The sequence below is a fragment of the Corticium candelabrum genome, chromosome 6 (assembly GCF_963422355.1).
Source record: "Corticium candelabrum chromosome 6, ooCorCand1.1, whole genome shotgun sequence".
NCBI classification, from domain to species: Eukaryota; Metazoa; Porifera; class Homoscleromorpha; order Homosclerophorida; family Plakinidae; genus Corticium; species Corticium candelabrum.
In genome coordinates, this window is record NC_085090.1 from 5,795,362 (window position 1) to 5,821,115 (window position 25,754).

Below are 25,754 nucleotides of genomic sequence, written 5' to 3' on the forward strand. Positions count from 1 at the left end.
GCGCAATAGGTGGTGCCTGGCAGTGGAACAAGAGGACGCAATAGGCGAACGTTTTCTACGGAACAGACGTTCTCGACATCTTTCACGTCCTAACGGCTTTGTATCTCTTTTGCAGGCAGCTCGGCTATGACGCATCCACTAGCAGACTTCCCGTGAGTGAATCCATTACCGGCGTTTTGACTCATTCACTAACTGAGATTCCACTAGGTGGTACCACGGAAGAATCGACCGCGGGACCACAGAAAGCATTCTGAGAGGCAGACGTCCGGGCCTTTTTCTTGTCCGGGACTCGACTTCGTGTCCTGGTGATTTCGTGCTGTCTGTGAGGTAGGAACAACTTGTTTCTAACATACAATGACCCGTAGCGCTTATTGCGGGTCTTCAGCAAAGAATGAGGGCTAAATGATAATGAGAAGAATATGTAGTGACGTGTAGCTAAGCGGGCGGGTCTCGGATGTCATGGTAACGGGTGGGTTTTGGACGTCACGCAATGGGTTAGAGTAGACGACGTGGTTTGTCGCGTTGATGTTGAAATTTTCGACTTGTAATACAAGAGTAGGTTACTGTAATTAGCGTCTTTAGTTGTAGGTGTGTATATGTCGATGTTTGAAAATTTTGTGTGACATGTAAGTTGATTAGGAGGTAGTCTGCGTGATGTACTCTAATTTAGATCTATGAACTGTTACTATTCACGGAATTTATAAGAATGGTGTGAGAAGGGAGTGGTAGGGCATGGCCTCCACTAATTGCCATCTTGACATCCTCACGCTGTAGTACAGTAGTCTCTACAGGTCATACCGACTTTTGTTTTGCTAAGTTTGATAAAGCCAGGCAAACTTGATTCACAGTTTATCATCACCGTGCCCATCATATTCTGGGAAAATGAAATAAGTTTTATTAGTTATTATTACACTGTCTATATGGATCAGATGGACCTATCTGTATTCATTGTGGGAGCTCAACTGAACTGACTCTGCCCAAAAGCTCTGAAATATTTTATCCTCATTGTCATGATTGTGCTTCTTTTGACAGAATCAACAAGTACTTGTTTAGACACTAAAAAATATAAGAAAACGGATTCTATCACTACTAGTATGTGTCAAACTTGATAGCAAACCATTCAGAGGTCTAGTGTTAGACAGACAGTTTACTGTAACTTCAAACATATTATTGACCGCCCACCCGCATGTCCTCGTGGACAATAAACTGTGAATCAAATTTGCCTGGCCTAACTTATACTACTAATTGTTTTCATGCATCTGGTGGTGTTTCTATGGTTTCCAATGATGTCTTTTCTGTGAATGTGTTGAACACTGATCAGATCCAAGCACTTGTGCAATGGCATTTAGTGATTATTTAAGCATGGGCGGTAACAGGCAATGCCACAGGAGGGTAAGAGCCCTTCCTGGATTTGCCACTGAACTGTTGGTGTCTCGTGTGGGCATTTGTGTTTGTGTTATGAGGATTCTTCACGTGGTTGCTGACTAGTTGGCTGTGTGGACCAGTTACTGAGCCTCCATTGTAGGATGTGGTGTACTAAGGTTGTTTGGTGTACATAGGGTACGAATTGTATTTTGTAATGTCTCGGGGCGTGTTCAATTTGCAGTTCCGGTAGTTCTGGGGAACTGCTAGAACTCACATTCAATTTAGATCTGGAACTGCTAGAACTGACAGTGTGCTCTATGGTCTGGAAGTTTGAGGCTACATGTAGCACGTCTCTTTTCTGAAAATCCCGGAAAAGTAATGGTGCACTATTTGCAGACAACTGTACTGATATTTCCATACACTCTATCTCTCTGTTTGAGGAAGATTGGTGTCTATCACAAGATCGGTTGCAGCAAGAAGCACTGTTAGCTGAAGTTGCTCTGGCAGTCGATGGATCGGTAGCTGATGAAGCTGTAGTAGACATTGACATTGTTTTGGTTAGCAGTTCCAGTTCACAAAGCAGATTTCTTTGTTTGATTTATTCTAGTTCTGTCAGTTCCAACAGTTCCAACACGCTCTCAGTTGTTAGAATATCTGGGATTTGGGGGTAATATGTTTTTGCTTGGTTTGTGGGATATGGGAGGTTACCTGCATTTACATTTGAGTAGTCAGTACTACATAAGTGAGTACCTGGTCTTTGACTATGAATGGACAAGATTACTGTCTTGGCCAAACCAGCAGACAGATATGTGTGGTCCTTGGTGTCTAGTCGTTGAGCTGTGCTATAGTTAGTGCTCCTGAGGCCTCTCTGACCAAGGGCACGTCTCCACTAGGGCTTAAACATGTTTACAACTTGTTTAAGTCTAAACATGTTTAAGAATAATCGTGTCTCCACTAGCGATAAACCTGTTTAACTCTGAACCTAAACAACTTTTGCTAAACATGTTTCAGAGGTAGTTTAATGAAAGTGGTTTAGGTTTAATGGTCACGTGATATAAAAAAACGCACGTTCCACAACGATGGATGTTAGTTCTTTCACGCTGTTCTTTCTCTTTCTTTGGAGACTATTGGAAGAAGACAGAACTAGGCAATGTCAGAGAGTGCATAGACTGATGCAGAGTGTCAGGAGAGAGCCATTTTGGCGAAGACAGAGACTTGTGTCTCTGATCGTTCTTCAGACGACTAGAAGACAATCTCCGACTGTCTGGTGCACAAGAAACGAATTCGCGTGGTACAACAAAATCCCGGATAATTCTTTTAATAGCCCGGAATAAATGGACAAGTGGAGACGCTGTCTACTAAACATGTTTAGAGTCTAAACGTATTTAACGTTAAACATGTTTAAAGAGCAACAAGTGGAGACACAGCCCAAGTTCCAGGTGGACCAGTCTAAAGAATCTGCATAGCACACAGAGTTTCTGTTGAGACATAGGAGCTATCTTTACAATAGAAGTGTGTGTGTGTGTGTGTGTGTGTGTGTGTGTGTGTGTGTGTGTGTGTGTGTGTGTGTGTGTGAGTGTGTGTGTGTGTGAGTGTGTGTGAGTGTGTGTGTGTGTAAATAATGTTAAATGTGATCTCTTACATACTTTGCAATAACTTACCATTAGCGTCTCTGATATATTAAGTATTTCATTACCAGCGTTGTGTTACTGAGTGTTTACTGTGTAGTGAGAGTGGAAAGGTTAGTCACTACATAATCAACAGACGAGGTGGAATCTACATCATAGGAGACCAGACATTTGATACATTACCAGGAGTGATCGACTTCTATAGGAGACATTTTCTGGACACGACAACATTGATTGAAATAGTTAGAAACATTCATTCCAGTATGTTAAATACTGACTTTTTTGCTTTATTGTCTATCTCTTGTGTACATCTGTCTGCTGTCTGTTGTTCTGATCATTAGTCTGTTACTGTCTTTCTAATTTTTCAATCTTATTACCTTATTCAGTGTATTTTAGGTCTGTATTTGATTACTGTTTCTATTATTGGTTTTCTAAAGGGCTGTCTTAGAGGTCATCCGTATTTAAAGAGATTTTACCTTTTAATTTGGGGTGGGGTAAATGGCTGTTTCATTCTTTAACCCGAAAGTGAAAATGGCATTATGGACAACTTTGAAAGGTGCTTTGCAAGTACTCCAATGAGCAATAGTGTACAATGACCAGTTGGAGAAACACTCAATAATTGACGACAGATGTAGACTTGAGTGTCCAGCTGGTCATCTCCCCCCCCCCCCCCCCGCGGCGGAGAAAGACCGGCTGGAGACATTCGCCACTCGAAGGAAACCGCTGCTTCTCTATCCTCCAATCAGGATTTTACACGATTGGTTAGTGTTTGTGCATGCACGTGTATTTACGATAGCTGCTGATAGCAATGCCCGTCGCTATTGGCTCTCTACTAATGGCTTTGTAACTGAGTAGTCAATTGCTTTTACCGTCTGATATCACATTTTGTTAGCGTGTGAGCTACACCTGCATGTTGTCTTCTCTTTTGTCTTCCTTTTCGTACTTGGAGAACTAGGCAGCGCATGCAAAACAACTTCTAGTCCCTTAGGGTGTCGTTCATTGCATACCTTGAACGAGTAGACCTTCTGCAAAGCGTGGTATTTGCGTACGGCCTTTGGTTGGCCTCTGTGGTAAACATTGAGTCTGGCAATCTTAGAACGAGAGACAGACAATGAGAAGAGCTGGAAAAAGTCGACCTGTTGTTCGTAGACTTGGATGGCACGTGTTGAGACTACATACAGAGCGAAATTACATTAGCAAAGAGCCAATAGAGACGTGCATCCCTATCGAGGATGCACAAACATTGAACGGCACTCTGATTGGAGGATAGAGAGTCGACGGTTTGTTTGAGTGGCGAATGTCTCCAGCCGGTCTTTCTCTGCCGCGGGGGGGGGGGGGGGGGGGGGGAGATGACCGGCTGGGCTCTCGAGCCTACGACAGACGTGACTTTGACATGTATGGGTCTTATTTGCAAGGTGGCAGTAAAGCGGCAACTGTCTCTCTTCAGCAGAGAAGGCACTGTCTCTCGGCCTACCAAGACCCACGAATGACTATGAGAAGATGATTGAGGCGTTGTGGGAGACGACAGACCTCCAGACGACGGACACATTGTGCTAATGAGGGACGGACATTGTATATAGATACATATCACCTGTAAGATTTCATATAGGTGACATCACACAGATTGAAAAGTGGAGGCATTGACCATTTTGTTTTCAGGGTTGGGAGGGAGTCTGGGTACAATGAAGTTTTTGTTTTTATAAAATGTTGATAAATACCGACGGCCCGTATAATCAAGAGCGTTATGAATATTGTGCCCTGTACCTACCTCCAGATTACCAGCTTGTTCTGGTTCTGTTGCTCAAGTGTTGTAAATGGAGATGCACTGATAATTGGTTATTGCTTATTAGCCGATATACAGTAGGCATATCGGTTTTTATCAGAATCGGTAAATCTTGCGTAGTTGCGTTCTGATACGTTGCGCATGTGTAGTCAGTTCATTAGGGCCACGTGAGTCGCGTGCATGTCAGCAAAGAAGCAGAAGTTCCCATTTGGTAGCATTTTGAGGTGGCTGAGGTCAGAAGCTTCACATGCTGCAAGGATTGTAAAATATATACCATCAATGATTATCTTTAAAATATTAGATATCGGTATGGGGTATTGGCTATTGTTGCTTGGATATCAATTATTGGTACAATGCCGCCACGCATATCCTGCTATCTGGGGATGACCTCAGTCAAGACCGCCAAATTTGAATTTACTTCAACAGATTGCGTTGAAACTTTGTTGTTTGGTAGTGCGGTAAGTGGGTATCTGGAGTCGCAGTTGTTTTGGCATAGGCTAAGTCATAAGAAGGTGACTGTATTGGAAATCACGTTTTTCACGTAATGCAATTTTGTGAAGTTTTCTGAGCCATAGTTTGGCATAGAGTCTTTGTATCCTGCGTGAAACTTTGTGATACTGGTTGGCGAAAACGAATCGAGAAGATTTAAGATTAATGCTTCTGTTTCCTAGATATTCAATGATAGGGGCCCCAAACTGAGTGTTACGTATGCAGGTTTTTCTCAGTTGAACAATGATGAATTGGAACGAATCATTGCATGGATGTTTCTAGGTAATGTTGCTAAAACTGATGTAGGCAATTTTGCAGACGCTTTTCATTCAAAGATATTGTGACACGAACAACAGCTTTGCTTCCGCAGCACATCTGTATTTCACAAATAAATACAAGTCAGCAGAATCTGTACAGATATGTTTAGAAACAGTCATTTTCAAAGCAAGGACTTGCCGCATCTACAATCTCAAGACCAAACTTCTTGCGAAACATAAGAAACATCATTTGATCTTCGAACCAAACTAGCAATCATCTAGCTATCCAAAAGCTCTTTGAACCATTCATCCGTAAAGTCATCAACGTCAGAGTTTAGTAGAAGACCCAAGAACAGCAAAAGAATCTACTTGGGCGTCGTTTGTGAGTGTTGGAGCGTCATTCTCGTTTTTCCTAAAAGGAGACCCTTGTTATTCGATGAGTTGGTCTTTTACTTGCGCATCCATTCTGAAGAGAAACCTCTTCTGTTCTTGAACGCACTATGCTACTCTCTGTTGCATTTTAGCCACAGCATGTCTAGCGTTACTACGTGACAGCAACACAAAGAAGGCGGAGCCAATTGTAAACAATCAATCAAATAAGGTTTACGCCCTTTTTCAGCCAATCAGACAGCAGTATTTCTATCTAGTTAAAATCCGCGTGCTACCTTGGATGCTCACTGTAGGCTGTGCCAAAGTTATTGCAAGACATGCGTGGGGCACTGTATATTGGCCAAATACAGTTATTGGTGCAACACTAAGGTTGGAAAAGCAATAGTTGGCAACGTGCGAAAATCTTGAATGTCGCTAAGTGTACTCCTCAATCAGCTAATTCTATCATTAGAAAGCTAGTGATGAGGAGAAGACGATGATATAGAGCTTGTTTTTGATCATATAATTGGCTATTTTCTGTATAGCAGGGCAATGCTATTATGCCCTAATGGCCAATTAGAATGACCATTTGTGACTTCACACGCTGCCACGTACTGTAGAGCTCTAGGCACATGGAATTTTTGGATGGATGTTACATATGACCTAGAGAATGAATAGTTCAGCGCTGCACTATGCATGACATCAGTAATTTAGAACGTTTAGAGCTGAATACACTTGTGTTGTGATGTGTAACGTACCTTCCTTAATGTCCCTTGTTGCCTCCACCTAAATGTTAGCTACAATTTCCACACTGCCATTATTGTTTTTCGTACTTTAGTTGTAAAAATATTGAAATATCTGTAGAATGGCAGGCATGTGGATCATATAAATCATGGTAATAATCGATTGAGGGTTTGGGTCACGTTGTTGGTGTTGTTGAAGAGACAGGAGCTCGGGTGGACAGTTAGTGTGGTGGCATGATGAGGGTTATGTACAATGGCCTGGATCTCTGAGAGGTGCCATTAGTATGCCACCATGCAGTACACAAAGTCTCCTGAATCATTGATCCATGTACACTGTATCACGATTTTTCTGCATCAGTAGAGAGTCGAGTATTAAGCCCTGTTCACAATACTTATGTTGGCATCAACGTAACAGAACGGAACGTAACAAACGTTCCGTAGGTGATCTTCACGATTTACTGTAGGTCAGCGTAGACAACGTAACGTCACGATAGCAGACACCTCTTTCCAAGCGTTGCTCTTGGCAATAATGTCTTGGTATGTGCGGGATGTCACTTGCCACAAGCAAAGGTAGCTTTTGACGGCTTCCAGTAGCTTTTCCTCCATATTTACGAATTGGCACGCGCTACCATGACCATGCAGTGATTCCTTGTGCAATGGCTATTGGTCAAATGTTCTGTTTGGTTCCATTGGAATAGAACACCAATGTAATCTAACGTAACGTAACATGATGAACGATAACCCGGTTCACAATGAAATGTTTGTTACATTTGCTACGTTCGGTATGTTACATTGGTGCCAACGTAGATATTGTGAACTGGCTGTAGCCTCAAGCTTGGATGTCATAAGCTAAGCAGTGCAGGCTTACATGATGGCCAATTCTTGCCAACGATGTCCCAGTGTTGGTGCCATGCCAAATTGCTGCCATGCTAGCTTGCTGCATTTATAAATTGGAATGTGGCTATCTGCTCTTTCTTTGCTAGAAAATTACTTTCTTGTGTGGATTGAAGAAGCGGTTGTGGTGTAAACTCTGGCATTATTGTTTTTAACTCAGTTGAGTGTGTATCAGTATCATTATCGTACAGAGTTGTACTGTAGTTACTTGGCATTCGACCTACTTACTTAAAGTATTGTGTTGTCATTATAGGCTACTAGACAAGGTCCAGTTTCGGGGGTTGCAGTACCTGTTGTTGGCATTGCAGGCCCGACAGCAACCAGTAACCCTTTATCCAATCCAATTGACCACCCATCTTCTCAGCCATCTGTTATGTTTTCACAACCTGGTATGATGCCTTCACAAGCTTACACGAGATCTCCGATGCATCCGATGGGTCAGCCTCCCATGCAACAGCCGCAGGTACATGCACCGTTTATGCAACCTGTGGCTCCCTCCATGGGTGGGCAGATGCCATTGCAACCACCTCAGCAGGCAGGTCCTGTGTTGCAAGAGCAGGCATTAGAGATGGTTGAAGGATTATACAAGTTTGAGTCTGGGGTGAGTCATTTGCATGTTGTCTTATTGAAGACAGTTACACATAGGATGGTTTCTGCAGCTAGCATGTGCTGTGTTGTGTGTTTGTGTTATCTATCAATATTTTACATGTTGTAGGATGCAGAAGACTTGCCATTTCAGAAAGGAGACATTATGTATATATTGAGGAAGGAAGAGGATGGATGGTGGTTTGCTAGACACAGCGATGGGAGGGAAGGTCTCATTCCTGTACCGTACATTAAATTAGTAGAGGTAAGAGGCTACAGTTGAATGAATCGTTCCATTCAGTGAATGCATTTGGCTATTCTATTGGAGAGATGCGTCTTTTGATACGTTATTTTTGTATTAGAGAGATGCATCTCTTGATACATTAGTCTTGTATTGGAGAGATGCATCGCTTGATACGTTATTTTTGTATTGGGGAGCTGCATCTCTTGATACATTAGTCTTGTATTAGAGAGATGCATCGCTTGATACATTAGTCTTGTATTGGAGAGATGCCTCTCCTGATACATTGAGCTGTTCTTTGGATTCCGCCCAACACACACACACACACACACACACACACACACACACACACACACACACACACACACACACACACAATACCTTTAGATAATTATGTAATCTATAATAGGGATTAGACTATTGTAGGTATATTGTGCATTGTTATTTCATGGACTTATTTCATGTTAGAAGAAAGTTCCAACGAGAACAGAATCAGTCATGCATCACCACGGACGACCTCACAGCCAGCACTCCAGATCACCACCGTTTTCTGGTATTACCAGTCCACCTGTTCGAGCTAAAGCAATAATGGACAGAGTGGCTAATGCATATGACAATACAGCATTGTCGTTCAAGGTAACATAATGCCAGAAATCAAACACTTTGACAGACAGACAGACAGATGAACACACATGCACACACACACACACACACACACACACACACACACACACACACACACACACGGCAAATGGATAAGGAACTGCCGTTAAATGGTAATGCCTCCTAACCAGATGGCGGGGTTCCTGTGCACTAAGTAGGAGCTATGGTCTGTGCTAAGCAATCTCCTGGAGCCTGGGTAGGTTCTCGCAGGAGCACCTACTGCAATGCCAACTGTGGTGTGGGCACCTGTAGTCTCACCCGGACTTCAGTGGCTGATGGACTTTGTCGCTGTCGGAGGCCTTTGCCACCTCAGTCAAAGACCAGGTACTCATTTATACTCCTGAGTCAAGAGAGGTAATTGTGTGTAAGTTTCTTGCCCAAGGAAAATCATGCCATAGCTTGCCATTTCTGTGACTTGAACTTGCAACCCTGCAAGGTCCCGGATGTTTTTATTCTCCAAATGCACTCTAACCCGTTGAGCCACACACACACACACACACACACACACACACACACACACACACACACACACACACACACACCACCACCACCACCACCACCACACCACTCAGTGAGACAGATGAACACAGTCTGCATCACTTCGGTCATTTATAACGTTCGTAACATGTTTGTTCCTTTCAGTTGGGAGATGTGATTTTGGTGACGAAACAGAATGAAAATGGCCTATGGGAAGGTGAACTGAATGGCAGGAGTGGCCATTTTCCCTTCACACATGTTGAAGTAATAGAAGCTGATAGAGGTGGCGAACACAGCTAACCATCTAGCATATATGTCACATTTTTCAAATTCTTTTGCATGATCTCCCTGGTAGCTAATTAGCTAGTTTCAGGTGTGTTTCGGCGGGGATGGATGGTTTATTGGCTCGGGCTTATTTGCAGAGCTGAAGGCAGTGTATGTTGTTTGTGTCCTACCTCAGTACTGACGCGCGCTATGGAGGAGTGTAGGGCGTCTTTATTGGAATGTACAGTTTCTGAGAAACATGTCTGCTCTATTGTGTTGTGTTGGATGACGAGTCAACATTGTGACTGTTCATAGTTAAGTTCTATCATCGTTTGTTGATAATGGGACACTTGGCTTTTGCATGGGATGGATATTACTGTATGCAAGGTATCTGCTTTTGATAGATTAATTATTAGGTTTATTCTTAGTCATTTGTGCTCACCGAAAGATGCAAACTACAACGTTCCCGTGTTCCATGATACTTTGGATGATTTATCAAACAGAGTGAATATTAAATAATTTTACTGTTTCATAGAATAGTAAAAGTTTGCCTGATTTTGTCAAGCTATATATAGTACTAGCTTACTGGCCCGTTCTCCGCACCGGCAGGTTAGATTATTCCCGTTCAGAAATGTACATCTGGGCAGCAGAAATTGGAAAGTCACTCGCAGGTTCTTGTCAGGAATGAGCAGTTTAATTAAATTTGGTGGAGATCCCATGCGCCGTTCAGAGAATTCGAAATTCACGTGCGAGTGGATTCGGGTCCTCCTGGGATATAGAATATACTCAGCACGTTTCCAACGTACGCACTGAACAATCGGAACTCTATCTCTTTGCTCTGGACGTAGTTTGATGTTTAGGATAAGTGAAATCATCTACAGCTGTAGTCTCGAGTAGCCAGGCGCCCTCCCGTCATACTATACTTCCGACGAAAATGTGTCTGGTGAACAGCCTTTGGTATCGCTGTGTGCCGCGTAACCAAAAATCGGCTATCTGAAGACCGGATTTGAATTTTTAAACGCTTCACTAAAGATCAGATTGGTATGCACACATTGCAATCCTATCTCAATTTGTTTCTCTTGTTTTGTAAAGAACAACTCAAGACTACAGCTATAGTCATTGCAGCAATGCTTGTTGTGATATCTGCATGTCTACAGCAGCAGTTAAACGCAGCCGTGGGAACGTTGCCGTCGACAGGCTTCGATTTCATGCAGGCACGATCGACGTTGTATGTAGTGCACTGTGTGCACTGTGTCACAATGAAGACTAAATGAGACTGTGCTGGATGGATGCGAACATACTTGATGCTGCTTGCTGTATGACGTCCAAACTGACCGTCCAGAGTGAGTGATATCTGATGGAAGGTCTTGGATCAGGTCTTTGGTAAAGCGTTTAGAACCAAAACCGGTCTTTAGATAGCAGATTTCAATATCAACATCAAAGGCTGTCTACACAACAAGACTATCGATAATGCAAGTATGAAACTGTTTGTTTGGTTGTAATAGTGGCTGTGGCATGCATTTCTATTAGTCATAGATTGTATTTTGTGCTCTGTTTGCCTTTCTTTTAATTAATATTTATTAGCCTTAGGTGCATGCGCTTGTCGTAGCCTCGTACCCAGGTCTTCTGGCGTACTAGGGGGAAGAGTGTCTGGTACATGATGTTTTAGCATGCGCAAATAATACCTCGAAATCATGCTTTGTGTGCACACATGCGGAACCGATGTTCAGAATTTTGAGCTGACAGTCTAGTGCACAATGACAGGGAAACAGCTTCCATGTTCTGTTGTGACTTGTCTTTCTCAGTGGCTGTACACATGAAGATATAGTAGCCAGTGTGAGCGTAGCTAGAGTGCTACTCTTTAGATTCAGGCACTACCAGGGGTGATGTGTCTGCTGTTTTGTTCTTTGTCTGCATTTTATGACTGAGATACCAGTCCTTCTATCATGTGCCTGCACCCTCTATTCTGCTGCAGTTTGAATGCACATTGAGCACAGCGCTGGCAGATCTGCGTGGAAGACCGTCTGTTTTACAGATAGAAATTTAAAAAATAAGCTGCAACTTCTTATGCAGTCGTTCTTGGTAAGCAAACACTATAAAGACTGCCACAAAAACAAGGTCTCAAATCGGCTAGTTGGATTACTTGACCTTGTCAAGATCTAGTGGCTTCATCCAGTACTGATGCACGAAACGGTTTCCTGTCTGTTGCACGCAACGTTATCAGCGCGAGATTCTAAACAAAGTCGGTTCCGCATATGTGCATACCCTGATTTCGAAGGAATTTATGCACTCATGTGAAGACAACTTGTACCAGGCCCTCTTCTTGGGACTGCTTTCTGCACATGATGGGAGATGAGAGTGCAGAAAGCAGTCTCGAGTGTGGAGGCCAGAGCTAGAGTTACAGTAATTTTTTTACCGGAAATGATGATTGACTCCACTGAAACGACCCTGTAACTAACTCAGGAGTGCATAGCATGCGCTTATTGTTATCCCTGTTCTGATGTGAACATATCGTTATTGCAGCTTGTAGTAGGCGGAGCCATGCAGAACTTTCCTGATTACTGATTTTCTAGTAACATAGCGAACAGAGATTAGGCAAATCTGCGACAAAACAATGTAAGTCAGTCAGTCAGTCAGATTTCCTGGCCATGAAACTGATTTACTTCCATTTGATTATGACTGTCTGTCCTTTCTCGGCCAGCCGTAGAAACATGTGCTTGCATTGTTGTGTTTAGCGACCTACACATGACTTTGTCTCTCATTTTCAACTCACCTAAACGAGGTGCTGGGGTATACTTGTATGTTTATGTAAACAATTGTTAAATTAAAGGGTAACTGCAACGCAAAAATCAAGAATTCTTTTATGTTGTAAATTGATAGTTCTAGTTGCATACATGACAGGAAAAATAATTTTAGATTTTTATGTTAAGTCTTCGCTGAGATATAGCAGTTCACAGTTGCTTCCTGTTCTTTAACTTCCGGTAACGCGTTATAACGGGCGTTGTGTAGTGTGATGTTAGAGAGGGACTCCACCGTAGCGTGTATTGTAGACAAAGGAATCTGTTGTGAAAGAATGGTTTGGTGTTGCGTGGCTGTAGGATGCACCAATTCGCGCAAGTCATACGCAATCCTGTTTCGATTTCCGAAGATCCCCAGGCTAGCAAAGGGTGGGAATCGCAAAATGCGGTAAACAATTGCAGAGACGTTTGTATAGTCCAGGCGACTGCTACTGAGTACAAAGCGTCCTACTGAATGGACAGGAGTCTGCAGTAGCCACTTTTAGCGTGACTGCTTTGAGATACATACAGCCAGGTCTATTCAAGAGCTTGTCCTGGGTTGTAGAAGATCGAAATTGAGGCCACCATTTTCCATCTACCTTCCTCCACACTTCAAGGTTGCAGCACTCTGGAACCTTCGCAAAAGAAAAGGAGAGCCGTATTTGAAAAGCGGGAAGGTAAGGAAGACTCTCGTGCAGGACTGAATGTGCTGTAAATGGCTAGGAGAGGTCAGACTGTTGATGACTATAATAGACTCGCCTCTTGATCATCATGTGTAGTGATTGTGATTGCAGTCGTATGCGTTACAGTATACTGTACAGTGAAGTCAAACCTTGTGTCAACGTGAATTCAACGTACGTACTTCAACTCATGCAACGCACTTCACACCAGTATGTATCCATCATCTCATAACGACCGCAGCTGAAACCTGTGATGTTGTTTACTTACCCGGATGTGCATCGATTACGTTGCTAACTCCTATTCTACTTGCAATGATGACAGGCTATCAGGTAGCCTGTCCTCTTCCTCGTCCGCTTCCAAGGCAGCAGGTGATCTCAAAGCTTCAGAGACATTGTCGCTGATCTCAAAACCTGTAAGGTCTAAATCACAATAATTGTAAATAGGGTTTTTATAATTTTATAACGAGTGAGCGATATAGTGTGTGCCTAAAGCTACAGAACATAGTCTGTCAGTGGAATGTCTTCATCGTTTTATCTCATAACGATATTTATAGCAGGGGCGACATATCCAGGGAAGCTAGTGGGCTCGTTCACTCTCAACTTTGAGCACAATCTTTATGTTTGTAAGCACACCAGAGCCGTACATAGATACTCTGAAGCAAACAATAGACTTGTAGTTCGTACTGAGATGCCCGGCCCTCAACCTGCGAGTCTCTCCACTGCCCTTTATCACGAGGCGACATGTTGAGTTAACATTGAGAATGGATACAGAATAAAATGTGCATTAATGTCTACAGTATGCACACTTTCCATAACTGTCTTTCTAGCTAGAACGCAATTGCATGATATGCGGTTATTCATTTTGTCACAATGTTCCGTTATGTCATCGTCGGTTGGACACAATCTTAAGATTATCGTCCAAGTTGGAAACATAACGAGACAACTGCATGTCAAACCGATAGATCTAGCATCCAAAATGATGACGTGATGTTGGGTGATTAAGCGCGGTCTACAGATCATTACGATAAAAAGAAAGTCTAGAAAGTATAGTTCAGGTACATTATAATGCGTTTGATGTTTCGAAGAGTGTGTGCTTGTTAGTTAGTGTGACGTTTGGCTTCGCTATCGTTTATCGTCAAAACCGGCATACAAGGTAGATGCAGATTGTTTGCGAAACGTGTCATTCTACTGCAAAATATGTTAGTAGATATGTTGGAGTACGTATTATAATGTTTCTTGCTTTACGAATAAGTCAGATGTTATTGGGGTCTACGCCGGAAACAGAGCGGAAGTTCACTGCATCTAATTTTCGGGGTATAAAGTGTTATTAAGGTAGGTCCTATCATGAAACTTTGTCGTGGGGAGGAGAAATTGAGAGTTGTGTACACACACACACACACACACACACACACACACACACACACACACACACACACACACACACACACACACACACACACACACACACACACACATAACACACACACACACACACACACACACACACACACACACACACACACACACACACACACACACACACACACACACACACACACACACACACACACACACACACATTATGTGACATATGTACCAAGAGCTCGATGGAAAGCCATATAGGACCACGCCCCTTTCTGTTGTGAGACTCGGATTAGAAGCCTCGCTACGCTCAGCAATAATATATCTCAACCTCAATGGACATGACAAGAAAGAGGCTCGCTTTGATCGCCAATTAACTTATTAATTAATTTCTAGCTGCAATAAATGATCCCACTTACTCCATGGGTCAATCCACAAAAAGTACAAATAAGTTCAGTTAGCTAATCATAGCAATACTTCATATAATGTACCGGGCGGTCTCTGATATCGCAAACGAGATACCATGCAGCAGCAGAGTTTCTTGTAGCCGTATAGACTTACATATTGGTCGTAGAGTACAAACACAGCTTACTGGCATATGTAAAAAGCTATCAAATACCAAATCACTTCAAGTTGCAACAGCATTCGCGATAGTTGCTACAGTTGCAATTTTTCTGGAAGGACGTGGTCAAGTATGCAGGGGGAGAAACTAAAAATTAAAAATTAGTTAGACGACTTACCTAATTGACAAATATATAATTTTTTTGCAAGCGCCAATTTCACCCAAATGAGCAAAGCAACGAAGAAAGGTTTCTATCATTTCTATCATGGATCGATGACGTCATGCAAACAGGAAGTAATGGGTAATTGGATCATACAATAGAAATGATCAAAGTGTGTGGGGGTATTTACGGATTTATGCATGTAGCGCGCATGCATTGCTGGGGCTGCAATTATAGAGCAGTCAGATATAACACTAGCCTAGTTTCATATTTCTAATTGTTATCTAGTTCTTTTTTAGTGCACGGTAAGAAAGAGATTAATTTAAATGTAGGTAGGCAGCCATGCATGTACGATATGGTCTGATATCATGTAAGGACTTGAATCGGATCAAATCAGTCTTCTAGGTAATATAATTAGGCAAATCAAACCGCAAAGGAAAAGTGTATATAGTCTGTATTTCGTCCAGCAATACAATCCAAAATGAAAAAGTTTACAACTACAGAAAGTATAATTGCAGCTCTGCATGTATACACTCACAGCAGTACCATTACTCACAGTATACAACAAGTACAGCAAATGCGAACAGACATGCTACTGCATGCATGTGACGCGTACATCGATCACAACAACAAAGCCTCAAACCTATGGCATGTCCCATGCAAGAGTTTCATAAAATACTGTAAACGAATTTCATGTCTATTTCCTGGCAGCGACTCCTGCGAGATATGGAGTTTTCTCTAGTACGTGTAAGAAAAATGCAGCAGCAAGACAGGCCCCATAATCTTGATAATAATCCATTTTGGACTTCTTGGTAGCGAAGTTTGTGACAACCTTGACAAACCATGTGGTCAACATGCTCAGATGCTTTTCTGCATAGGACAAATACCCGTATCCTTCCATATCAAATCCACTCGCTTTTCTCTTAGCAGCCTGATCTTTCAGCTCTTTCCATTGCTTATCAGTCATGCCAACGCGAACGAAAGCACCTGATATCATAGGATTCTTGTTGACCTTCAGATCTTGAGAATCACTTCGTGGAAAATCAGAATCAGATTCGATGTCCTTGATGCATTTTCTACCTTTCTCATTAATTGAAAACTTCTTGTCGTCTTCTGTGACGTACTCACGTTTAAGAATGCCAAGAGCTTCCTTCACTACTTCTTTGGTGATAATATTTTCTGGCCAATTTTCATACGCACTGAAGAGTTTTCTATGCACCTCGGCCACATTCATTTCGTTGGGATGGACATTCAATGCAGCAAGAATGGCATCTTGAAGAAACGGTGGTGAAGGAGTATTCTTTACTTCATCCGGCAGATACTTGTCAAGCCAATCATATCCACAGAATTCTGGTGAAGCCGCTTGAACTGCTGCACAGATCCTGTGACTAACTTTAGCATCAGCAACTGAAGTCTCGAATTTGCCTGTCTTTGCATCAAGCTTTGAACCAACACCAGTTTCATTTGCAATCGATTGCGGTGTCATGATGGTTCCAAACTTCACTTTGCTGTCAGGGTTTCCTGCACACATGCCAATCATGACTAATAATCCACTTTCTGACACTTGCTTAGACTCTACGCCATATTTTATTGCTTGCAAGAAATCCGTGGCTCCTTCATGTCCCATTTGTAGAAGACAAAACACGCCCACATTAAAGGTCGACTTCTGCAACTGCAGCTTGGAAGCCACACCGCCCACCAAAACTTCGTCTGAACTATCCCGTATCTGAAAATTAGGAAAGGACGTGCAACCAGCTTTTACCAAAACTTTCCTAACAGCCTGGAGTTCAATAGAAACGGCCGTCACCACCACGACATCTAACATGTTCTCTAAAAACAAAATTAAACAATGAAACCGCGTGCAAGCTACTGTCAATGCATGTAAGTGTCAATGCCTAGTGTTGGTTCTTTCTCAGCATTTTATTGTATAGAGGCGACAAAAGCGGGGGACGTAGAAGTACGTACCTCCACAAATTTTCGTCTCTATATTGCAGTCAAATTTACTCACATACAGGAAGTCCCAACTCAAAACATCATCCGTTTCTGCAAGCATGCGGCTGGAAATCATTCTAGCGATAAAAATCCATAATTTTATAGAAATCTGCTATAACAAGTTCTCGAAAGTCTTTCAAAAAGGAGCATCGAGCAGAGCACATTTCGGAGCTATTGATTTGAACGTTTCTAAACTATCTGGCGACCAAAGTCCACGCGTTTCCACTATCAATGGGTAACCCTTCGCCCCGACAGAAGTCACTCTTGCGTCGTGACGATCATCATTGTCCATCTCGGCCGCCTCTGCCACGATTCTGATGTTTCAGCAACTCGAGGGATGTCTGATGGTTACAGCGTGTTTCTTACTGTGATGCCAAAGTATCCAGGTCGTTCATTCAAGAAATTTGGATAGAAAACATCAAGTGCCGGTATTTGCATGGTTTCACTCGAGCTTCTCTGTTCTTTTACATCTTGTTTTGAATCAATAAAAAAGTTGTTGGCAAATAGTCTTACACCAAAGCGTTATGACGATTGAAACGGTGTGGACCATGACCACATCCAACAAGCTGATCTTTATATGGGTCTAGTGGCTGACCGCAAAAACACCTAGTGTTTTTTTTTTGTGGGAAAGAAAACAAAGGCAAACCCAGCCAATATCTACAAGCTACAACGAACTCATGGAGCGACATAGGTTGTGTTCACACTATCGTTTAGAACTGGGTTTGCGACTGCTTAGCATAATCAATTAGAATACATCCGGTGAGTTTACACAGGAATGTGGGTTAGAGCAGGGCTAGCCTCACCCTGCTGAAAAGTAGGGTTAGAGCGGGATTAGAGTTGTGTTTAGCTTGGGTTACAGCTTTTCAAAGCATTCCAGTTTATCCATATTGCGTATCACAGAATTGCATCAAAGAAAATTGCTCTACTTTGTGTTAGTGTGGCGGTTGTTCATTGACCAAATCACATCCACAGCACGACTTGCAGATTTCTTTCGTGAGAGGAGCGGTCGCATCCGCAGATTCAGGCTGCTGTTGCTGTCCTACCACACGCATGTCGTCTTCCTTTGTCGCCTTACTTTGACATTACTTAGGGGTTTTGTGGCTCTACATCGCCGTCATTTTGTTCAACGTACCGTGTGGGTCAAAGCCAGGACAGAGACATGGTGGACAAACGTAGTCTGTAGGAACTGGAGTGAACGTGAGTGGAAAGCTAACTTCTGTATGTCAAAGACTACTTTCACGCGCCTGTGTGCTGACTTTCATTCTAGATTTCTCGTCGCAACACACTCGATTTCGTGACCCTGTGTCGGTAAGCAAACGTGTCGCTGTCTGTCTCTGGAGGTTGGTGGGGAATTCTGAATTCCGTACAGTTTCTCGCCTGTTTGGGATTGGTCGTTCAACTGCTTGTACAATAAAGAATCAAGTATGCAGAGCTATTGTGCGCCAGTTGTTGAAACTTTATGTTCGCTTACCCAGCGGAAACCGACTGGCAAGTGTAATTGTTAAGTTTCAGCAACAGCAGGGATTTCTCCAAGTTGGGGGTGCGATCGATGGCACACATATTGCAATGAAATGTCCTTCTGACTATTCGGACAAGTGCTGCAATCGAAATCATTTTCATTCGGTTATTCTACAAGCTGTAGTTGACTCTTTCCGGTACTTTACTGATATCTCTGTTGGATGGCCTGGAAGAGTCCATGATGCCAGGGTATTGTGCAATAGTAAGTTGTATCAGAAAGCTGAGCGTTTTAGGACATGCTTTGCTGATGGTCAACCTGTAAACATCAATGGAGTAATGGTATCAGTTCTTGTCATTGGAGATCCAGCTTATCCTCTACTTCCATGACTTATGAAACCATATCCTCAAACAGGAGAGCGTAATAAACGAAAATTCAATTTTAAACTGAGCAGTACAGAGCAGTACAAGGATGGTTGTGGAGCGGGCATTTGGTCTTCTTAAGGGTCGCTTCAGGATTCTGCATAAGCAACAAGACACTACCTTGCACAACTTTTGCCATGTTGTTACTGCTTCTTGCATTCTTCACAACTACTGTATTGCACATCATGATGCTCGAGGCGGATGATGACTGGCTCATTCACTGTTAAGATGGCAATGGCAATGATGATGATGATGATGATGATGGTAATGATGATGATGATGATGATGATGATGATGATGATGATGATGATGATGATGATGATGATGATGATGATGATGATGATAATGATGATGATGACGATAAGGATGACAATTATAGTCATAATCCACAAGGCAATAGTAATGCTGATGACACAAGAGAAGCTCTATTACAGTACGTGCAGTGAAATCAGTTGACAGTAATAAGCTAAGAAAACCCAACAAGGTAGATAGTGAAAATGATATTAAAACTTGACCTTATAGGTCTTGCATGCAGTTATACTACAGTACTAAAGTTTTAGTAGAAGTTTAAGCAATCCCAAATCTATTATTAAATTAATAAAAACACAAATTAGAACTCCTAATTACTCAAGTGCATGCATATGTTGCAATGGTATAAACTAGTAATAAACAAGAAAGTTACTGGTCTTTCAAAACTCTTACAGCCTCAAGAAAGAGTTCTTGTTGTTTTGTGCTCTGTGCTTGATCTGCTTCAAGCCTTCTTTGCAGTAGCCTTTCCTCTCTCTCCAGTTGCCGTTCCATCATTGCAGCAAATCTTTCTTCCATAAAAGACAAACTTGTTTCAATGGTGATTGTAATGTCTTCAAAAACGGCAGCAGCTCTTGGACATTTTCTCTTCCTTTTTCCTGATCTGTTTGTCTTCTATTGGCTGTTTCTTTTTCTTTGGCAACACTCAAACTAATGCTATCATCAGAGCTATCATCAAGAATCTGTACGTCATTGCAAGGGCTACTTGCTTGAACAGGTGAGGTTGCTCAAACGTTGTCGTCTACTAGTAGGAATTTATCCTTATCATCTAGATCCAGACCATCTCGAGCACCACTGTCAATGATAAAATGTGGTGAAATAGTGGAATTTGTGCCCATTACATTGTCAATAATGTCATAATATGGAAAAGAATTATCATTCTCTTCTCCTGAACGATTTAGTTTTGTCTTGATTTCTTTGTACATTCTTTCTAGAGATTTCATTTTTGCGTGCACTGATCTTCTGTTCTGGTCAAACCCAGTTTTGTCATGTCATCTTGAATCTTATCCCAAATGGGCTTCTTCAACCCTGGCCTCCGTAGTTGATCGTGGATTTTGCTGCTTGACCATATGTCAAGTAAAGAATCAGTTTCTTTTTGGTTATCGATCTTTCTTCTCTTTGCAGATTGTTTAGGGTCTGGGTGTTGTTCTTCTAATGTTTGTGAAGGGGTATTGTTTGGTTGCTTGTGCTGGTTCTGTATAAGTTGGTGTGGCTGGGGCTGCTGCCGCTGCTGCTCGTGATCGTGTTGCTGCTGTTGGTGGTGGTGGTGATGGTAGTGCTGTTGTTGCGGTGTGGCGCAGTAACTGTGAGGATAGCTGACTGGTGCTAGTGCTGCAGGTTGCATTGATGACATGCTAGGCAATCTTGATGGTCTCCAAATGAAAGGAGTCCCAACAGGAATGGAAAAATGTACTTTGTCGCATTTGCCAACCTGGTATACTTACTGAACTACTTGATTGCATAGTAATGGATAATGATGATGGAGTTAGAGGGAATTCAGGGTAACACATAGCCCTTGAACTGCTAAAGTCGAAGGAAGGAAACCCGGAGAAGGCAGTAGAACTTGGAGATGGAACGCGTTCTGAAGAGTTAGACATATCAATTCTGGTGGGAATTGAGTAGCGTAGCGCGAGCACTTGATTGTGATCTAGTAATACAGTTACATTTCACTCAGCCTACTTAAGACTAATTAGAGGCAACCTGGGTTAGCTCAGCAAGTGTGAACACACCTGCGCGTGATAGCACAGCAGGGTATTAGGATTAATTAGTGCAAACCCGGGTTTGCTAAACCAAGTGTGAATACGGCCAGAGTAAGACCAAGGTTACAGTTTGGAGTTACCCACAGCTAAGCACCTGCATAGGAGATTATATAGTCTTCAGGAGGGCTTTTTCTCTGAAACTCGCCAACACTAGTAGAGAAATATTATCTAAGTTGACTTAGAATTTGGTGTTTCGTAGCTGTCATCACATCTAAAGAAACCGATTCGCTCTTAGAAAGTAGTTTACGGACGATTCCTCATGTTTCCTCTTCTCTGAGTAAATGTTTGACTAAAGTGGACAGAGAAGGTAGATTGCGTTTCAGTAGACAGTTAACCAACTTTAGATTTGAGTTACAGCTTCCGAGAAAAGCAGCAGACGAAAACGATAAAGCTTTCCTAATGCCCATACCTCCTGTTCCAATTGGTAGCACTTCTTGTGAGTACGAAAATTCTGAAACAGAAGATCTTGTGCTCCGGCCAAGTGATCGTCGTAGACCTTCATCAAAAGTAGACAATGGGCCATTAGCAATACCAGGTCTCACTGAACGTAGTAAATGATAAATTTTACATATGGACAGACAGCTTCTCAACAACTGAAGTTCCGCTTGTGGATTTTTGAGATCTGGAAGATGGCAATGGGCCTATGTCACTTGATCAACTCGCTTCTTGAAACAAGAAGAGAAGAATTCAAACACGGGGGAACCAAGCCATTCTATTCTATCTGACAACCGGTGTACTTCTGGTGAAAATTCGGGATGTGTTTTATCACCCGAAGGCCAAAACACTCCACACTTTGATAAATTGATAAAGACCCAACGAAGGTCCATTTTCCATGATGAGACTTACCACCTTTGAGATATTCTTGTACCATGCAGCACTGGTTTCATCATCAAGTTACCACAAATTCAAGTCCAAACTTGGTACTACTCTAAGTTTATCCATTAGTTCTAGAATAACTAAAAAGAGAACAGTAGTGGTCTCAGGGAATCTCCTTGTTGTACTGCTGTAGACTTAAGTAGGTGATAGCCAAACCACAACTCAGCTGCACAGTGATAGCACCACTGTACCCATGCTACCAATCCCGGAAATTAATTGCCAAGTCTCTTCAGAAAAGGACTGCGATGACATTCATTAAAAGCATTCTTCATGTTCAGCTTGAAGCAACACTGATCCTGTCTTTCACCATTTGCTCCAATCTAAGACGGCAAAGAATGGACACTCGCGTCTCCTCAAATTCCAACACCTACCTAACCACGAGGCTTAATGTCAGAACAGCAAAGCCGACTAGACAAGCGGCGCAACACTTCCCCAACAGCAATGGGTTGAATTTCGCCTGAATTCTTTTGGAGAGCAGTCAATGGGGCACCGGACAAAAAGGGAGAAATGTTGCGATCAAGTTTCCCAGACAACAAAAGACACATCAATTGTGTTAGATTCAACAAACATAAATGTGCTTCTGGAAAATAGCAACTCCGTATAACATCTAGCAATTGTTGTGCTCGAAGATGAGAATAACCAAGACTCGAACCTTTGGGAAATGCTTCCAATGCAGTAACAAGTTCCTGAGAGCTAGTCCACAGCTAGTGGAGGTTGACTTCATCTAACCAAACAGGCAGATCGTGAGTTGGATGAAGACTTGCTAACACCTCCAGAGTTTCACTGCTAGCATGAGAGGCACATCCTTGTAAACACAAAGCCTGAAGTGGATCACTGTATCGCCCTTCTAAAGCTCGATCTTTGAGTATTGGCAGTAGAGATGATTGAGGCATTTACTGAAGTGTGGTAAGAGTTTAATAGTCTCAGCCCTGACATATAAAACTCATGTGGCACTCTCAGCAAAGGCTTCCTGCGCTTATATCTATGCATAAGAGTGCAGTACGTGATGGGTGTGACAAAATTAGAAAGCCATTAGGCCAAAGCTGCGTGGAAAAACACTGTAGCAGTGTAAGTACACTACTGTACTGCAGACGGTATAGTTAAAGTAATTCAATCAATAATACATCATATACCTGCACTTGCAGAGTCTGATGGTTTACGATCTGATGGTTTGCGATCTCCATAAGGCGTAACATATCCAACTAAAATATAAAAAATGACCAACTAATGTGTTACTGTTTTTGTAGTATCGCGTGCTGAGATTGTAACCGTGCTGAAATTGCTGTAGTGATCTAGTGTCACTACCCTAGCGCAACTCTACAGCTTTGCTAGAAATCATCTATCGACGTCGCAAGCTAATAAATTAAAATTTTGAGGGCATGCATGCACACACCTATGACATATTCAAGAAACAAAATACGGACAATTTAATGATACCTGAAAAGTGAACAATTTTAGCACGCCGGATGTCGAATTAATTACGCGCGCGAATAGTCGTTGAGCATGCGCAGACAGTAAATACAATCTCAGCACGCTTCACTTAGAAGATAGTGGAAAAAAGCAGTCCATTGTACAAGAAAAAGTGGAAAAGGACTGACAGCCTGACTAATGTATAAAGTAAAAGTAACTATAGAGCCAGTTGATCAAGACAACTTCTTACTCACTTTGATCATCCTGAGTGTCCTGGATAAGACAAGGAGACAGTTCTAGAGCAACTTTTCTCTCACCCTGTGTAATATCCACACAACATCTGTTTGAAAGGTGGTCAGCACCATGTTCAAACTCCACAAATAATTGAAATTTCTTGTCCAAACATGTCCATTTGTTCCAAAACTCAGCAGCAGCTACAGGCTAAGCATCTTACATTACCAAATACACTTTAGATGTATATGCAAGCATAGACTATTACCGGTAGCTGTGACAAAGCTTTCCAATCACCACGTGTAATACTAAATTCAATATTGCCTTCAAACTTTATTTTCATCTCTTCCTTTAGACATAACAAATGGCGCTTAGGTGAGAGATCGTTCTCATCACGCTTCATTTGCTACACAATTAACAAGCAAACCTTTATAATATGACAAATTTCTTTGTTATTCAAGTAAGCTCTATCTACAATACCTCAATAAGCTCACGACAACTATCGTGACAATGGATAGTGAGATTCCAAATATTGAATGAAGGTCTTGGCTGATAACCGAACACAGAAAACAGCATAACTTTTGAAGCCATAAACATGTCAACAAGCTTTCCAACCCACCAAACCCCACAGAAGTGCTTAATGCTTAATGTACCGCTGGCAAGATCATAATCACTATCGATATCTTCCACATTCACTTGGTTCAAATCAGAGTTAATCGTTACTATGGCTTCTGGCTGCCACAATTGAGATGAAGTAGAAATGTCACACATAGCTCTCATCAGTGACAAACGCCATCCTCTAGAATCAACTGGAGGAGGACAATGCACTTGCACATGTTTGGAAAATGTTAATCCATGAGGTTCAAAGACAAACAGAGGACTCAAAATGTATTCATCAGTGGCTTTGCTAGATGGTGGCATTAGCCTTTCATCAACATATAGATACATTTTTATGTTGACCGGTTCACTCACGGCACCGTCAGGAATCAAAACAGACAAACTGCCTGAGTGGTAGCGCCCACCTTCAGGACCAACGGTCGTCTCCAATGTTGCTATTGGCTTCACTTGTTCAATCCCTAAGTTGTAACACCAAAATGAACTTCAATTAACAAATCTATAGCTACTTCTTCTTAAATTAAATAATTTGTTTGAGGTAAAATAGACTTTCACAATCAATGAATACATTGCAATACTAAGTCACACGTAGAACCCCTTCCTTTCTTCCTTGCATTCCTTTCCTAAAGCGAGCAGTGTACGTACTGTGCAGGACGTTAACTAGAAAATAATTTGAGCAAACATTGCTTTGATGTCCAGCCATTATTCTACCTTGATCATACACATTGCCACACATTACACAAACCAAAAAAGCAACTAAAAGTACATTGATCGCAAAGCCACAAACATAACAACAATATTGTTAAATCACTTCTTCAGGACACAATGCGGCTTCATCATTTAGAACACCAAAATAAACAAAAGGGAAACACAAATTCTGAGAAATTTCAAATGAATATGAATGATACCTACATTTCATCTTAAGCCCATTCTAACAACCAACTCAATCTCCATTCAAAGGTCAGCCACCAACAATTGAAGCTCTGATTATGTAGATTTTAAATAGATAAAATAAAAAATATATATTAAAATATATTAAATATATTATAAATATCTAAGAGCAGCCAGAATCTTCCTCCCTTCAGAAAGTTGTTACGTCGAGTGCCCTAAATAGAATGCCGTGTGCGCTTGCAATCCGGTATTCAAGGCAGCAAATATTAATAACTGTAATCATGAAGGTTGCCCTTAAATTGCAGGACTTGTCGCTCTAGACTGCTAGCTGTGGTTTATACATTATAGTCTCTCCTGATCAATAAAAGTGATCACTGAGCGGTGATCTACGTATACATATAACTGCATGTGGAATGTTATCAGTGACCAGTTGCAGGATACAGAGACAAATACTGGAACTAATTATAAACTTTGGTCTGCATCTTCACTGTAGATG

General features: G+C 41.9%; 3 protein-coding genes across 4 annotated transcripts; 2 read left to right on the forward strand and 1 right to left on the reverse strand.

Annotated features, from left to right (window-relative positions):
• Window positions 1-5: 5 nt before the first annotated feature.
• LOC134181214 (crk-like protein) lies at window positions 6-10,044 on the forward strand. Of its 2 annotated transcripts, none has more exons than XM_062648447.1 (7): window positions 6-152; window positions 208-327; window positions 3,094-3,235; window positions 7,782-8,129; window positions 8,244-8,378; window positions 8,826-8,990; window positions 9,660-10,044. In XM_062648447.1, exons 1-7 carry the CDS (start codon window positions 127-129, stop codon window positions 9,792-9,794), a joined length of 1,071 nt encoding a protein of 356 aa, XP_062504431.1. In that variant the 5' UTR covers window positions 6-126; the 3' UTR covers window positions 9,795-10,044. The 2 variants fall into 2 exon arrangements, with proteins under 2 accessions (XP_062504431.1, XP_062504430.1); XM_062648446.1 differs by having other exon boundaries at window positions 9-152; window positions 8,823-8,990.
• Window positions 10,045-15,789: 5,745 nt separating this feature from the next.
• LOC134181310 (uncharacterized) lies at window positions 15,790-17,124 on the reverse strand. The gene has a single exon (XM_062648561.1). It carries the CDS (start codon window positions 17,122-17,124, stop codon window positions 15,997-15,999), a length of 1,128 nt encoding a protein of 375 aa, XP_062504545.1. The 3' UTR covers window positions 15,790-15,996.
• Window positions 17,125-17,628: 504 nt separating this feature from the next.
• On the forward strand, window positions 17,629-19,136 carry LOC134180856 (uncharacterized). The gene is made up of 3 exons (XM_062648040.1): window positions 17,629-17,677; window positions 18,228-18,488; window positions 18,559-19,136. The coding sequence occupies exons 1-3, from the start codon at window positions 17,629-17,631 to the stop codon at window positions 19,134-19,136; spliced, it is 888 nt and encodes a 295-aa protein (XP_062504024.1).
• The last annotated feature ends 6,618 nt before the right edge of the window (window positions 19,137-25,754 follow it).

Coding starts and splice junctions, on each gene's coding strand:
- LOC134181214 (XM_062648446.1), top strand. CDS start 127: ATGACGCATCCACTAGCAGACTTCCC. Junction 3,236..7,781: donor CGACAACATTGATTGAAATA/GTTAGAAACATT, acceptor TTGTCATTATAG/GCTACTAGACAAGGTCCAGT. Junction 8,379..8,822: donor CGTACATTAAATTAGTAGAG/GTAAGAGGCTAC, acceptor ATTTCATGTTAG/AAGAAAGTTCCAACGAGAAC.
- LOC134181310 (XM_062648561.1), bottom strand. CDS start 17,124: ATGTTAGATGTCGTGGTGGTGACGGCCGTTTCTATTGAACTCCAGGCT.
- LOC134180856 (XM_062648040.1), top strand. CDS start 17,629: ATGTCTGATGGTTACAGCGTGTTTCTTACTGTGATGCCAAAGTATCCA. Junction 17,678..18,227: donor TGTGATGCCAAAGTATCCAG/GTCGTTCATTCA, acceptor ACTTTGTGTTAG/TGTGGCGGTTGTTCATTGAC. Junction 18,489..18,558: donor CTGTAGGAACTGGAGTGAAC/GTGAGTGGAAAG, acceptor CTTTCATTCTAG/ATTTCTCGTCGCAACACACT.